At 44.0% G+C, this 13,388-nt stretch overlaps 1 protein-coding gene across 2 annotated transcripts in view; it reads left to right on the top strand.

Moving 5' to 3' along the window:
- The window catches only part of sema3h (sema domain, immunoglobulin domain (Ig), short basic domain, secreted, (semaphorin) 3H), a 169,155-nt gene that overhangs the window by 149,162 nt on the left and 6,605 nt on the right, over window positions 1-13,388 (top strand). Inside the window, exons 13-16 of one of the 2 annotated variants that reach the window (XM_072582670.1) lie at window positions 792-833; window positions 2,647-2,801; window positions 6,711-6,772; window positions 10,281-10,423. In XM_072582670.1, coding sequence (XP_072438771.1) covers window positions 792-833; window positions 2,647-2,801; window positions 6,711-6,772; window positions 10,281-10,423 — 402 coding nt within the window. Of the gene's footprint in view, window positions 1-791; window positions 834-2,643; window positions 2,802-6,710; window positions 6,773-10,280; window positions 10,424-13,388 lie in introns of both variants that reach the window. The other variant, XM_072582669.1, reaches the window with a different exon arrangement.

Here is a 13,388-nt window from a genome sequence, read left to right as displayed (position 1 = left end):
ATACAGGGCCATATGTGGGAACCTCCCAATTTTGTAACAGATCAGAAAGGGGCCTTTGCATTGGCCATTTGATGCAGAGTCCACTCTGCAGGGGCTTTGGGAGTAAGGAGGCCAACGTACTATGCTCTGTCTAAAGAAAAACCTGAGGGAATGAAAGAAGCTCACCCAATGATGTGCTCTACTGGAGGGAAAAATATATTTTGCTAGTTTACGGATTGGACCAACATTTGTTACTCGTCATCAATAGCGTCCCTCCAGTGTGGGAGCAGGCCATTCAGTCCACACCCGTTTAGACCCACCCTCCTTATAAACCTGCATTTCCCATGGTTAAACCACCTAGCTTACACTTCTCTGGATACAATAGGGAAATCCAGCATGCCCAATCCCCAAATCATTGGACTGTGGGAGGAAACTGGAGCACCCAGAGGAAACCCATGTAAACACAGGGAGAATGGGCAATCTCCAGAGGCGCCCAAGGGCAGAATCAAACCTGGGTCCCTGACATTAAAGGGCAGCAGTGCTAACTGCTGAGCCACAGTGCCATCCTAATGTCATCATTGCTCAAGAGTGGTTTTCTACAGCACTTCAGGAGGATAGTGGGTAATTCACTGGCGTTACATACAGGATCAATTCTGGCAGGATTCCTTTCCCTCAAGGACATATTGAAATAGTTATGTTTTTCTTGTCCACTGCTGCTCCTGAGCTTTAAACAAAAATGTCAGAAAAAAGTTTCAACTCTGAACATCATAAATAGTGTGCCGCCCTCTTATTATGATTTAATTTCTCTTCAGGACAAATCACCCATCACTTCATTGAACCTGTCCAGAAAGCGGGTAAGCAAGTGTATTCTGAATATTTGATAATTATTTGTGATAAGCCGTAATCAAATCGTCGCATTGAATTCAAGACCATAACATCCTGAGTGACAGACTATGAAAATTATATCCAGGAAGTAATAGAGCAGAGAGTACTTCTCATAGCTGATCCAGTCCAAAAGTTCACATTTAACTTCTAAAATCAACAACCCAAGAAACTGTCCAATTACGAAAAAGATTGACAGAATTTCACGGTGCCCAGCTGTACAACACAAGCATCAGTAGTTCTTGGAGCAAAAAAAGATATCCTGGCACATGGGTATCTCGTTTCTCTCAGTCATGTGTTCAGCCTGTACTTTGGTAGCTTAGTGCCCGGGCAGATGACCTCATGTTCTGCCACCCCACAGTGAGGGAATGTCCATGCCCTGAATAATATTTAAAAGAAGCAGGAATTAAACGAAACAGTAACTCTTACTGTGTTTTTCACTGACCCATGAGGCAGGGAGGTAAACTGTGTTTGAAGTGCCAGGTGTGATCTGCTCTGGGGACACTGGCAGGTGGTACTGAATTGAATTGAATTTATTGGCATGTGTGCCAAGGCACAGTGAAAAGCTTTGTCTTGCGAGCAATACAGGCAGATCACATAATTAAATAGCATAGATTGTAAATAATAGGTAAACAGCCGCAAAAATAAAAACACAGGTACAGGCGAATGTTAAGAGTTTGTGAGTCCATTCAGTATTCTAACAATGGTAGGATAGAGACTGTTGTGAAACTGGCTGGTGCAAATGTTGAGCTTTCTGTACCTTTTCCCCGATGGTAGAGGTTGTAGAAAAACATTGCCAGGGTGGGATGGATCTCTAGGAATGCTGGCGGCCTTTCCTTGACAGCGGGCCTGGTAGATGGACTATACTAGGGTGGTACAGGTATCTCTAAGCAAGCTCAGGCAGGACAGAAGCCCTCCCATGGAGCAGAAGGTCAAAAGCTCACTTGATTTTGATTTTCAGTATGAGTGGGGCCTCTCAATCCTTTTGACCTTTTGGGTTTTAAGCAGGAGGTCTCGGAAAAGTTGTCGCGGGAAGCTTTCACAGTGACATCGCTTTCTGATCCTTTTCATGTCCGCTCTTCCTCAGGGAATGCTGGCCACATATTAAAATTGATAAGTTGAAACTTGGGAGAGATTTTCAGACACCAAACATTTTTTTCCGGTTTCAGAACCCATATATCACTATAATTACCGAGCCGCTGTTGAATCTGAGTGTCTCTAACTCTGTCTGTCTCAGAGGGTTATACCAGAGAACTGGCACGAGCTGCATGCTCCCGTATGTCGTGGGTATCTCAATGGAGGACGGTGGGCACAATGCACTGTGCCATTCTGTCCTTTGATTTCTGGTTCAATGTCCGTGCCACTGACTCAATGTCAGAGCAAATCTTGGAGCCGGACTGGTGTATAAAATCCAGACCCAGTCTCCACAGCACTTTCAGATAAGACATTAAACTTGAGACCCTGTCTACACTCTCAGCTCAATGTAAAGGGCCTCAGTGTCGAGGAGGAGCAGAGAAGTCCTCCTGAGACCCTTGTCCTGAAGTGAGTGTGGGCACACTGTGAAGGTGATACGGATTCAACAGTAACTTTCCAGACTTGTTAAAAAAAAGATAACACAGTCCGGACAATGGGGAGAGAAGGGGGAGTCAATGGGACTAAATTATCAGCTCATTCAAAGAGCTGGTATAAGCAGAATGGGTCTCCTGGCCTCCTGCTGTGCTGTGATCTGAGCTTAAAGAATAGTGCCTTGAAATTATTAGATAACAATGTTTTTCATTGCAGCAGTGGTTGTACCTTGGCTCAAAGAGTGGCTTGGTCCAGGTCTCCTTGTACCAGTGTGATCTGTATGGTAAGGGCTGTGCTGAATGCTGCTTGGCGAGGGACCCTTACTGCACGTGGAACGGAAGCTCTTGCAGCACCTACCTACCCAGCAGTCGCAGGTCAGTCAGTCGCTGCGGTAATTGCTTTGCCTGAGTAATGTTTTGTTGGCTTGTTACCATGCCAGCGTGCCAGCGTCGTCACACCACAACTGCCCAGATGTAAAAGAGACTGAAGCTTGACCTGTCTATCGTGTATAGGATATTTTCAAAAGTAATTACCACCACCACCCCCCGCCCCACCTCACTGTTTTTGCTCACCTTATCAAACTCACCCAGACACAAGGAATTTACAACTAGCTGCTAGCTAGAGTCATACAGCACCGAAACGGACCCTTTCGTCCAACCCACCCATACCAACCAGGTTTCCTAAACAGAACTAGTTCCATTCGCCAGCGTTTAACCCATTCCCTCTAAAGCTTTCCTATCCTGTCCAGATGCCTTTTAAATGTTGTAATTGTACCAGCCTCCACCACTTCCTCTGGCAACTTATTCCATACCTTGTGCGTGAAAAAGGCCCTTTAGATACTTTTTAACTTTTTCCTCTCCCACCTTAAGCCTATGCCCTCAAGATTTGGACTCACTTACCTTGGGGAAAAGACCTTTACTATTTTTATTTATGCCCCACATGATTTTATAGAGGTCTATAAAGTCACCCCTCAACCTCCTAAGCACCAGGGAAAAAAGTTCCACCCTATCAAGCCTCTCCTTATGACTTAAGTCCGCCATTTTCAGTAACATCCTTGTAAATCTTTTTTGCACCCTTGCAAGTTTAAGAACATCCTTCCTATAGCAGAGTGGCCAGAGCTGAACTCAGTCCTCTAAATGTGGCCTTACTAATGTCTGATACAGCCCATTGTATTTAGCCTCAGAATGTGCCCATGTGCACCATCTTCTCTCTCCATCCTAGAGAAGTTGACCAGGGGGAGGTCAGTTCAAATATAGTTTCACATTAGCATTTCAACATCACTTTGGTTCCAATCCATGCCTGACCACCTGAGAGCAAACACTGCAGTGTATTGCTGAGCATCACATAAGATCGAACACTCGTCAGTGGATTCCAAGCATTAGGGTTTGCATTAATCAATCAAGAGATATAGCAAATGAACTAAGCAGCACTTTGTGTGACAGCGTACATTCCTAGGTCTGACAGAACATAGACCCTCAGTTGTAGAATTTCTGGCTTCCAGTAATGTGCCTTAACCCAACTCTCAGCAATGGAATATTTGCATTTCGCATGGCGGCCATTCTCATTGGCGTGAATGCAAGCTGGACAGTCTAGAGATCCTGTACATATGGCACACAGCTATTTGGAACTCTGTAGAAACAGTTCCACAGCTACCACAGAGAGGTGCCTTTACGTAGAATGGTACAACATAGAAACAGACCAGGCTGGTTAAAGTTGGTCTTAATGCAGCACACTTTATCACCTTCCAGACCTTTTCATCTCACCCTTTCGGCATAACCTTCCATTCATTCTTTCCTCATGTAAATCATCTTAAATGCTTCAATGTTATTGCCTCACTACTCCACATCCAATCCTGCTCACTGAAAAATGAGGTTTGTTCCAAATTCCTTATTGGATTTAGCATTCCATCAGCTTTCGGTCATATTTGATCCCTGAAGTGAAAACAGTTTAACAAATCTATCGCCTCATTCCCCACCGACATGTCACTGACTCCCAAATTCACACCCGTCTTTCCCAGAACTCCGTGGTGGAATCTCTCCAATATAGTTTCTGCTGAAATGACTCTTGTCAAAGTCACAAAACACAACGTGGACGTGATAAAGGCAAACTAACCCTTCTGATGCTTCTTGACCTGTTTGCAGCCTCCAACACAATTGCTCAAACCATTCCCACCACTAGGACCATCTACTTCCACCTCTGTAACTTTGCCTGACTCTGTCCTTGCCTCAACATTTCTGCTGCTGGAACCATCATCCATGCCTCTTGTTACCCTCAGACTCGACCATTCAAATACACTCCCAAATGGTCCCTCACATTCTCCTCTGCAAAACTCTGACTTATACCAAATTTTGTTAACACATCACCTGTGTTCATTAACCTCCATTGACTCTCATTTAAACAATGCCTCAATTTTAAAAGTCTCATCCTCATTTTCAAAATTCTCCATGATTTTGCTCCTTCCTGTCTCTAATTTACTCCAGCCCTACAACCCTGCAGTATTCTAATTCTGGCCTCTTGAGCATCTCCAATTTAACCATTCCAACAGTACCTGCATTCTTCTGCTGGGAGGCAGTAGGCTCTGAAAAATCATGGCGAAATCTCTCCACCTCGTTACCTCCCCTCCTCTGCTTTAAATCGCCCTTAAAACCTTCCTCTTTGGTCTTTGTTATGCCAGTCCATGCCAAATGTAATCCCAAACTAAAATAGTCCCACCTGTCCGCTCCTGGCCCATATTCCTCCAAACTTGCCCTGTTCATGTACTTATCTTTGTGTCTTTTAAACATTGTAACTGTTCCCTCATCCACCACTTCCTCAGGAAGTTCATTCCACACGCGAATCACCCTCCGTGTAAAGATTTGCCACCTTTTTTTTAAAATTTCTCTCCTCTGACCATAAAAATACACCTCCATGGCTTGAAATCTCCCATCCTAGGAAAAGATACCTATCATTAATCCTATTTTAGATTAGATTAGATTAGATTAGATTAGATTACTTACAGTGTGGAAACAGGCCCTTCGGCCTAACAAGTCCACACCGACCCGCCGTAGCGCAACCCACCCATACCCCTACATCTACCCCTTACCTAACACTACGGGCAATTTAGCATGGCCAATTCACCTGACCTGCACATCTTTGGATTGTGGGAGGAAACCGGAGCACCCGGAGGAAACCCACGCAGACATGGGGAGAATGTGCAAACTCCACACAGAGAGTCGCCTGAGGCAGGAATTGAACCCGGGTCTCTGGCGCTGCGAGGCAGCAGTGCTAACCACCGTGCCGCCCACTATTTGTACCCCTCATGATTTTACAAACCTCTATAAGGTCACCTCTCAACCTTCTATGCTCCAGTGAAAGAAGTCTCCGCTTATTCAGCCTATCATTATAACTCAAAGCTTCCAGCAAATTCCTGGTAAATCTCTTCTGAACCCTAGAAGACATTAAAATGGCACACCTTTTCTGAAACATCATAATGAGAGACTTTGCGAATTTTACACAAGGAGTGTCGTTGAACTGGTGTTGAATATTCTTGATTCTGTCACCAGACTTCGAACACTGATACTACCCAAAATGTGCATCACCAGGATTACGTGAATACATTAAACGTTTTGTACCTCATTATTGGCTTTGAATGATGACAGTGCAGAGCAATCATTAGCATAGGTATCCCTTATTTTGTTGCTATCTTGTTAGGTGCTCCAATAGTATGCCCTGAAGAAAATAGGGATCAAAATCCTTCGATAATACATGCACAGTTTTCATATTTCCTATGAAATTTCATATTGAGTATTTCATATTTAAAGCACATAAACTCCTCAATTAAATTCCGGGCTGTCACACATTTCCAGTATCCAATTCTCTATAAATAATCCATACCAACCCTTCAATTAAATCCCTGCTTGTAGTTCACTGGTGGCCATTCATTAAAATAATAAGAATATATATATATTGTAAACACCTCAAAGTTTTGGATTAGTTTCCAGTTTATAAATCTCCTGGGGATCCATTTAATATATAAGCATTCAACACACCCTCCCCTCATTAAATGCAATTATTACTCTCTAATTTCACCACATAAACAGACTATCTGTGAGGTAACTATTATGGATTGGGCAGCTTTCAAAAGCCTTCCCAAGGCAACAGATTTGGCCACTGACACAAGTCATCTGAACACATGACTGTTGGATACAGTTCAAATAAACCACAGGATAAAAGAGAGTGCTTTAGACTGCGATTTCAATGGATTGCTGTTGAACCTGACCCCTTGCTGCTATGTTTGCTTGCAGAAGACACACTCGACAGGTCACTCTGAATGGAGATCCTTTGACTCAGTGCTTCAACCAGGGAGGTAAGTATCACAAATGAACGAAGAGGTCACCCATTCCTGAATGTAATCTTTGAAACTCCCCTGCATTTAAGAAAAAGCCTTGTTAAACTGTTTGACTTTAAATTAGATTTGTGGAAAAGGCCTTTTTTTTAGCAAACAATGAAGTAATTTTCCAGTGTTGCAGCTTTCAAATACAGAAGGCAAAAAGAGATGAAAACAATCCTTCCAATTGACACAATCAGCTGGACAGAAGTGAAAGAGGAGGCCTGTTTTATTTGGATATCTAGAAGAGGCATTACAGCAACTCTTCAAGGCCTCTTTGACGTACCTCCCAAGTCCATGACCTCCATCACCTCGAAGGACAAGGGCTCTTGGGAACACCACCACCTACATGTTCACCTCCAAGCCACACACCATCCTGACTTAGGAATATATCACTGTTCCTTCAGGGTCGTTGGATCAAAATCCTGGAACTCCCTCCCTGACAGCACTCTGCATGTACCTACATCCCCAAAGGTTGTGGCGGTTCGGGAAGGTAGCTCACTGGCACCAGAAAAGTTAAGGAGTAATGCAAAGAATTTTCAAACCACAGTAAAAGGTTAAGTGTTAACCTGAAATAGAAAGAGGTGTTAGAGAGAACAACCAGAGCAATTCGTGAGAGGGCATTTAGTAAAAGCTTACAAAACGTTCTAATTTATTTTACTAATGTAATACGAGGGAACAATTGTACAGTAAAACAGCACAGACTTCATCTATTTCGAAATTAAAAGACACTGTCCACTTGGAAAGTTGTTTGAATGTGAAGCAGAATAAGTAGAGATCAGGATTTGTTTCTGATCAAGGATGTAAGAAACTTTTTGTGTACACCAAGCTCCAATCTATATAACCTCATGAGCCAACAGTGTGTGAAGTTAAAGGCACTGGCAAAAGATGAAAGGGAACAAGATATCACAAACTAGCTATTTGCAATCTTATCAAAGAACCGGCTTTTAAACCCTTCCACATATTACCCTAACACTGACCCTCATTTACTCAAAGCTTGCTTGGGAGTTGAGCACCTAACATGGTGATCAATATTTAAATGAGGTCTTACAAATTTTTCGTCATCGCTGTTCAGGTTGCCCTTCGCGATGTGAGTGTTGTGGAACTATTCAGTCTTGGAAGTCAGCATATCAATGCCACTCTCGCCAGCAGCCACTGCACAATGGTCAGGATTGAGAACATTAATGGATGTGCTCCTTCCTTGCTCAGTGATACAGTTTTAAATCTCAAGCACTGAGTGAGCTGAATGAGAATGGGCACACATGGCTTGCTCGATGGCATTGGAGGGGTGCGGGGGTGGGGAAGACAGCTTGGTGGTCACTGAGGAATGAGGCTTTAAAATCAAATCAAAGTGAGATGCAATAAAGAGGTTGGCGCAGTGACGAATGTGGAACCTGATCGGTGCCTGAAGGGTCAGGCTGCCTTCAAATGTCGTCCAGGACCTTCTCTCTTCACAAGCCACAAATTCACCCACAAAAGGCTTAATCATGGCTTGGGTTTCAGAGAAATAATGATCAGAGGGTTTGTAAGATTAGTAGGCTGCCTTGCTAGAAAAATACTGGCAGCTGGCTGGCTCTGTGTAATCCTGTACGGGTGTGAACGTGTACAGCAAAGAGGAATGGGACATCAAAGTTCACTTTTGTCTTCCTCTGTCAGCACCAATCACTTCAGGGTCAGGCACAGGACATGCTGAACGGTGGGTAAAATGCTTTGGATTGGTGTCATCGTACTCTCTCAGATTTGACACCATGTGAGTTGGAGCAGGCTAATGATGATTTCACTGCCCTTTTAACATCGCGCCAGGTCTGGTACAGATGCTAATCATCTGAGTATGCACAATCTTACATGAGCTTTGCAGGGTCACTAGACTCAAACCTTGGGGTTAGAGGTGACAAGCCACCCTGGATTTGGATTTTTTGGCCACTAGTTTGTAACCATATTCAACAATAACATTGCAATTAATCTGCCAGCAATCATGCTGATCGTGACGTTAGCTGCCTTCTCTCAATTCCTTGCATTTAACTAAACAAAGTAACATTCTTGTTATAATAGGACAATCCTCTCTCCTACAAAGCAAGCATTAGAGGTTCAAACTTTCGAGTTACTGAAATATAGGCTGCAAACAGGTCAAGAAGGATGAGGAGGGTTAGTTTGTATTTTGTGACTTTGACAAGAGCCATTTCAGCCGACATTTTATTGGAGAAATTCCGCCATGGAGTTCTGGGAAAGACTGGCATGTATTTGGGAGCCAGCGACATGTCGGTGGAGGGGGTTTGATCTACGGGTGGATAAGAGGAGGGAAGTGACCGAGTTAGTCGATCTGATGGCCTCAATCTTGGAACCACAGAAATCCATGAGCTCCTTGCACCTTGTTAATGGAGGAGTCAGTCCTGAGGAGTTTCAGGAAATGACTAGCGGTACAGAAAACTAACCAGAAATTATCTTACCATTGCAGAATCATTCTGCAGTGAATCAGGAGACCAGTTGTCCACCATATGCATCTGTGTCTGAATTAATTGAACTTATGAGATGAGCAGGAGAATTGCCAGGATGTGTGTGTATGAGAGAAAGAGTAGTCCATTAATGGGAACCAGGAGCTTGCAGGTGGAAATGAGGTGTAGCTAAGCAAATTGATAACTGAAGAAATGTTGTGACAGGACTGAAATAAGCAATTTTTTTAGTATAGGTTGTGGAGTAAAGAGGGGTAAATGCGATACAAATCATTTATTTTCCACACAAATTGGACAGCAAGTTAGATGGACTGAAAGACCCTCTCCTGACTGTCACTGGGTTCAGATAATGGTAATGGTACATTGGAGTGTTGTCGTAAAGTGTTTCAATTTATCCAACGAGTCTTGGATTTAAGAACTAACTGGATTTTCGATTTGGTAATATAACTTTTAGTGAGTTTGCGTTCATTCGGCAGTTTTCTGAATTTGATGTTGAACTCATGGCCCCACCCTGACATACTCAGTCATGAATAGCCAATGATACTTGGTGTGAGCTGCAAATGTACTGGAAATCCCTCACTCCAGTTGGAGAGAGCTGCTTTGGACTGTACTCCGTGAAGCTTTGAATTCCATTCCCACACTGCAATATCTGTCGTAAGCAGATGGACAGCTGCTAAGGAGTTTGAGGTAAATTTAAAGTGAAGGTTACTTGTCAGCTCCCTTTCGGTATAGCCATTCATCTCAATATAATTGCTGCAATGTCTAGACATTTGACTAAAAAATATCTTCAGTAATTAGCAGTGGCCACAGATGGTAGAATCATTTTGGCCTTTTCCCCATCAGGTACAAATTTGGAAAATATGAGTAGTTTTATTTTCACTTCACTGCTCCAGAAAGGTTACTCCCATAACCTCTCACATTGAAGAGTAACCATTGAGGCTGGGTTAACTGTGGCATGAAGGTGTGGTAATACAGTCGGTGCACCTAAATTTGACCCTGTCACTAATCAACCTCCCCCTTCTACATGTTCGCTGTAGGGGCCATGCACACCTGGACTGAGGAGAAGGCGATGTTTGTTGTTGAGGGGAACAGTACATACCTGGAATGTATACCCAAATCACGGCTTGCCACTGTCAGCTGGTTGGTGGAGACGGACGACCTGAATGGGCTGTTGCAGGAGGTAAGGGCTTACTTTACGGGGTGGGTATTATAATAAACCATGCTATGGACCAAATAAGCACACACTAGGACGTTGCCAGTAAAGCTGGAATGGTGTCAAAGTACAATATTCCTTTTCATGGGTATCATGTCCTTTCCCCACCCTTCTCCCACCTGCTTCAACTCCCAGTAAGACTTTTCCACCTGAAGAACAGCGAGAATGCCACAGAGTTGTGTTGGGGGTGAACAGGAGGTCGGTGTGGGTTGGAATCTGGCTGAGAGTTTTCACTGATGTTGGCAACCTAAGATCTGGGACAGTGAGGTTTAGAGGACCAGGTTTTTCCCATGGTTTGACTCCTGCCACCAACCTTTTCCCTTCAGGTGATGCCATCACAGAATTGTTATGACATTAAAACTGCACCAGTTCTATTCCCTAGTCATAGAGTCAAACAGCACGGAAACAGACTCTTTGGTCCAAACAGTCCACACTGACCATAATCCCAAACTAAACTCACCCAACCTGCCTGTGCTGCGCCCGTATCCCCCCCAAACATTTCTTATTCGTGTACTTATCCAATGTCTTTTAAAAGTTGTAAATGTGCCTGCATCCACTACCTCCTCTGGAAGCTACTTCCAAACATGAATGACTCTGTGTAAAAAAAAAAAGTTGCCCCTCATGTCTTTTTTCAATCTTTCTCCTCTCACCTTAAAAATGTGCCCCTTAGACTTGAAATCCCCTACCATCTGGAAAAGACACCTGCCATTCACCTTATCTATACCCCTCATGATTTTATAATACTCTATAAGGTTATCCCTCAAGCCCCTATTCTCTGGTGAAAAAAGTCCCAAACTATTCAGCCTCTCAATCTGAAATCAAACCCTCCATTCCTGGCAACATCCTGGTAATTTGTTTCTGAAATCTGTCCTGCTAAATAATATCCTCCTTCTAACAGAACTGTGCACAGTACTCCAGAAGAGGCCTCACCAATGTCCTATATAACCTCAACTTGACATCCCAACTCCAGGGTCTGAGCAATGAAGGCAGACTTGCAAAACGCCTTCTTAGCCAAACTGTCGACATGTGACACAAACTTCAAAGAATAATGTACCTGAACCCCGAGGTCTCTCTGTTCTAGAACACTACCCTTGTTTGTTTCACCAAAATGCATTTATTCAAATTAAACTCCGTCTGCCACTCTACAGCCTATTGGTCCACTTGATCCAGATCTCTCTCATGTCTTTTACTAATACCCTTGCACACCATTTTGATCCAGATAATCATCCAGTGCTCTCCTGAATGCCTCAGTTGAACCTGCCTCCATTCCACTTCCAGACACTGCATTTCATACCCGAACTACTCACTACGTGAAAACAGTTTTTTTTTCCTCACGTCATTCGTTTACACATCATTTCAAATTTATAAAATCATGAGGGGCAAAGATAAGGTGAACAGCCAAGGTCCTTTTTCCAAGGATAGGGGAGTCCAAAACTAGAGGGCACAGGTTTAAAGTGAGAGGGCAAAGATTTGAAAAGGATCTGAGAGGCAACCTTGTCAAACAGAGGGTGGTGCATGTATAGAATGAGCTACTGAAAAAGAGTGGTGGAGCTAGGTACATTTAAAACATTTAGTAGACATTTGGTCAAGTAAATGAAGAGGAAAGGTTTACGGGGCAAATAGGATTAGTTATGTTTGGGTTACCTGGTCGGCATGAATGGGTTGGACCAAAGGGTCTTTTCCTGTGCCACATGAGTCTATAAATCTATGCCCTCTCTTGTTCTTGCTTGTTTTATGAGTGGGAACAGCCACACCCTATATCCAGCCCACTCAGGATTTTGAAAACCCCGATCAAATCTCCTCTGGGCCTTCCTGTCTCCAGTGAAAGCAGTCCCAACTTCTTACAGCCTCAGTCCTGTGGCATAACCACACCCGTTGAGAGAGATGACACTGGCTCTCTGAATTACTGCCAGTGCTGACCCATTTCAGAGGAATGGCAATGACGTTGTCTGCAGAGGAACGAGACGACCTGCTCTGCTGAGGAGCCCCTTATTTCTCCTTCACTGCTCAGAGACCACAAAGCACATCACTGCTTGGTTACTGAAATTAGCCCTCGCCCCCAGTACCACGCACACACCCATGCTCGTCCCACCCACACAGAGTCCAAGCCGAGAAAACCTTAACTGTCAAACTCGACAGAGTGAGGCCTAGGTGATTTTGCCCTGGGCCTGACCTGCATGTCAGCAGATAGGAGAGGCAAACTAGGCATCAGGAAGCAGCCAGCTGACACTATGCCAGTACTTAGTAAGTCACAGTGAAGGCATATCAGGAGGTTCCTGTGGGTAAGAATGGAGAGGCATGTCTTGGCAGGAGCTTGTATCAGCAATCCTCCTCTTAGACCCACGAGGACATTTAAAATAAAATCTCTATGGTCCTCGACCCAAGGGAACGGTTACGGTGCTTCCCCCTTCAGGCCAGAGTTAATATTTCAGCCCTATTCTGAATTTTCATTGGAGCCTGATCTGCCTATTTAAAGACAGACTCCACCTCCTGGATGGCAGAAAACATTGACTGTGGCAGGTTCCGAATGCACATTGGTGACTAAATCAGCTGTTGGATTAACTGCTTTCCGACTCGGTTTGTACCAGGTTATTAGGCTTAGAACTACCCTTTCCAAATAGCCCCGAATGCCCCTAGCATTCCACTCAAACTCAAATTTCCAAATTTTCCCACTCCTGGGCCTGCTTTTACTACTTACATATGGTCTCCTCTTTCCCCCCCCCCCCCCCCCCCCCCCCCCCCCCAACCCCCCCCATCACCCAAACTCCAGGAGCTCAGGTCTATCCCTTTCCCCACAGTGATATGTTCAGACCCTGCCCTGAAGTGTGACTGCGCACACAAGCGTGAATGCACACATGCAAACAAAGGCCTGTCTTTAGTTCATTGCATCTACAATAATAGCTGGGTGATGACCACAAAAGAATAACGCAGA

This window comes from Chiloscyllium punctatum, chromosome 12, assembly GCF_047496795.1.
Source record: "Chiloscyllium punctatum isolate Juve2018m chromosome 12, sChiPun1.3, whole genome shotgun sequence".
In the NCBI taxonomy this organism is placed as follows: domain Eukaryota; kingdom Metazoa; phylum Chordata; class Chondrichthyes; order Orectolobiformes; family Hemiscylliidae; genus Chiloscyllium; species Chiloscyllium punctatum.
The sequence above is the reverse complement of the archived record's forward strand: the minus strand, read 5'-3'. Positions and strand labels throughout refer to the sequence as shown.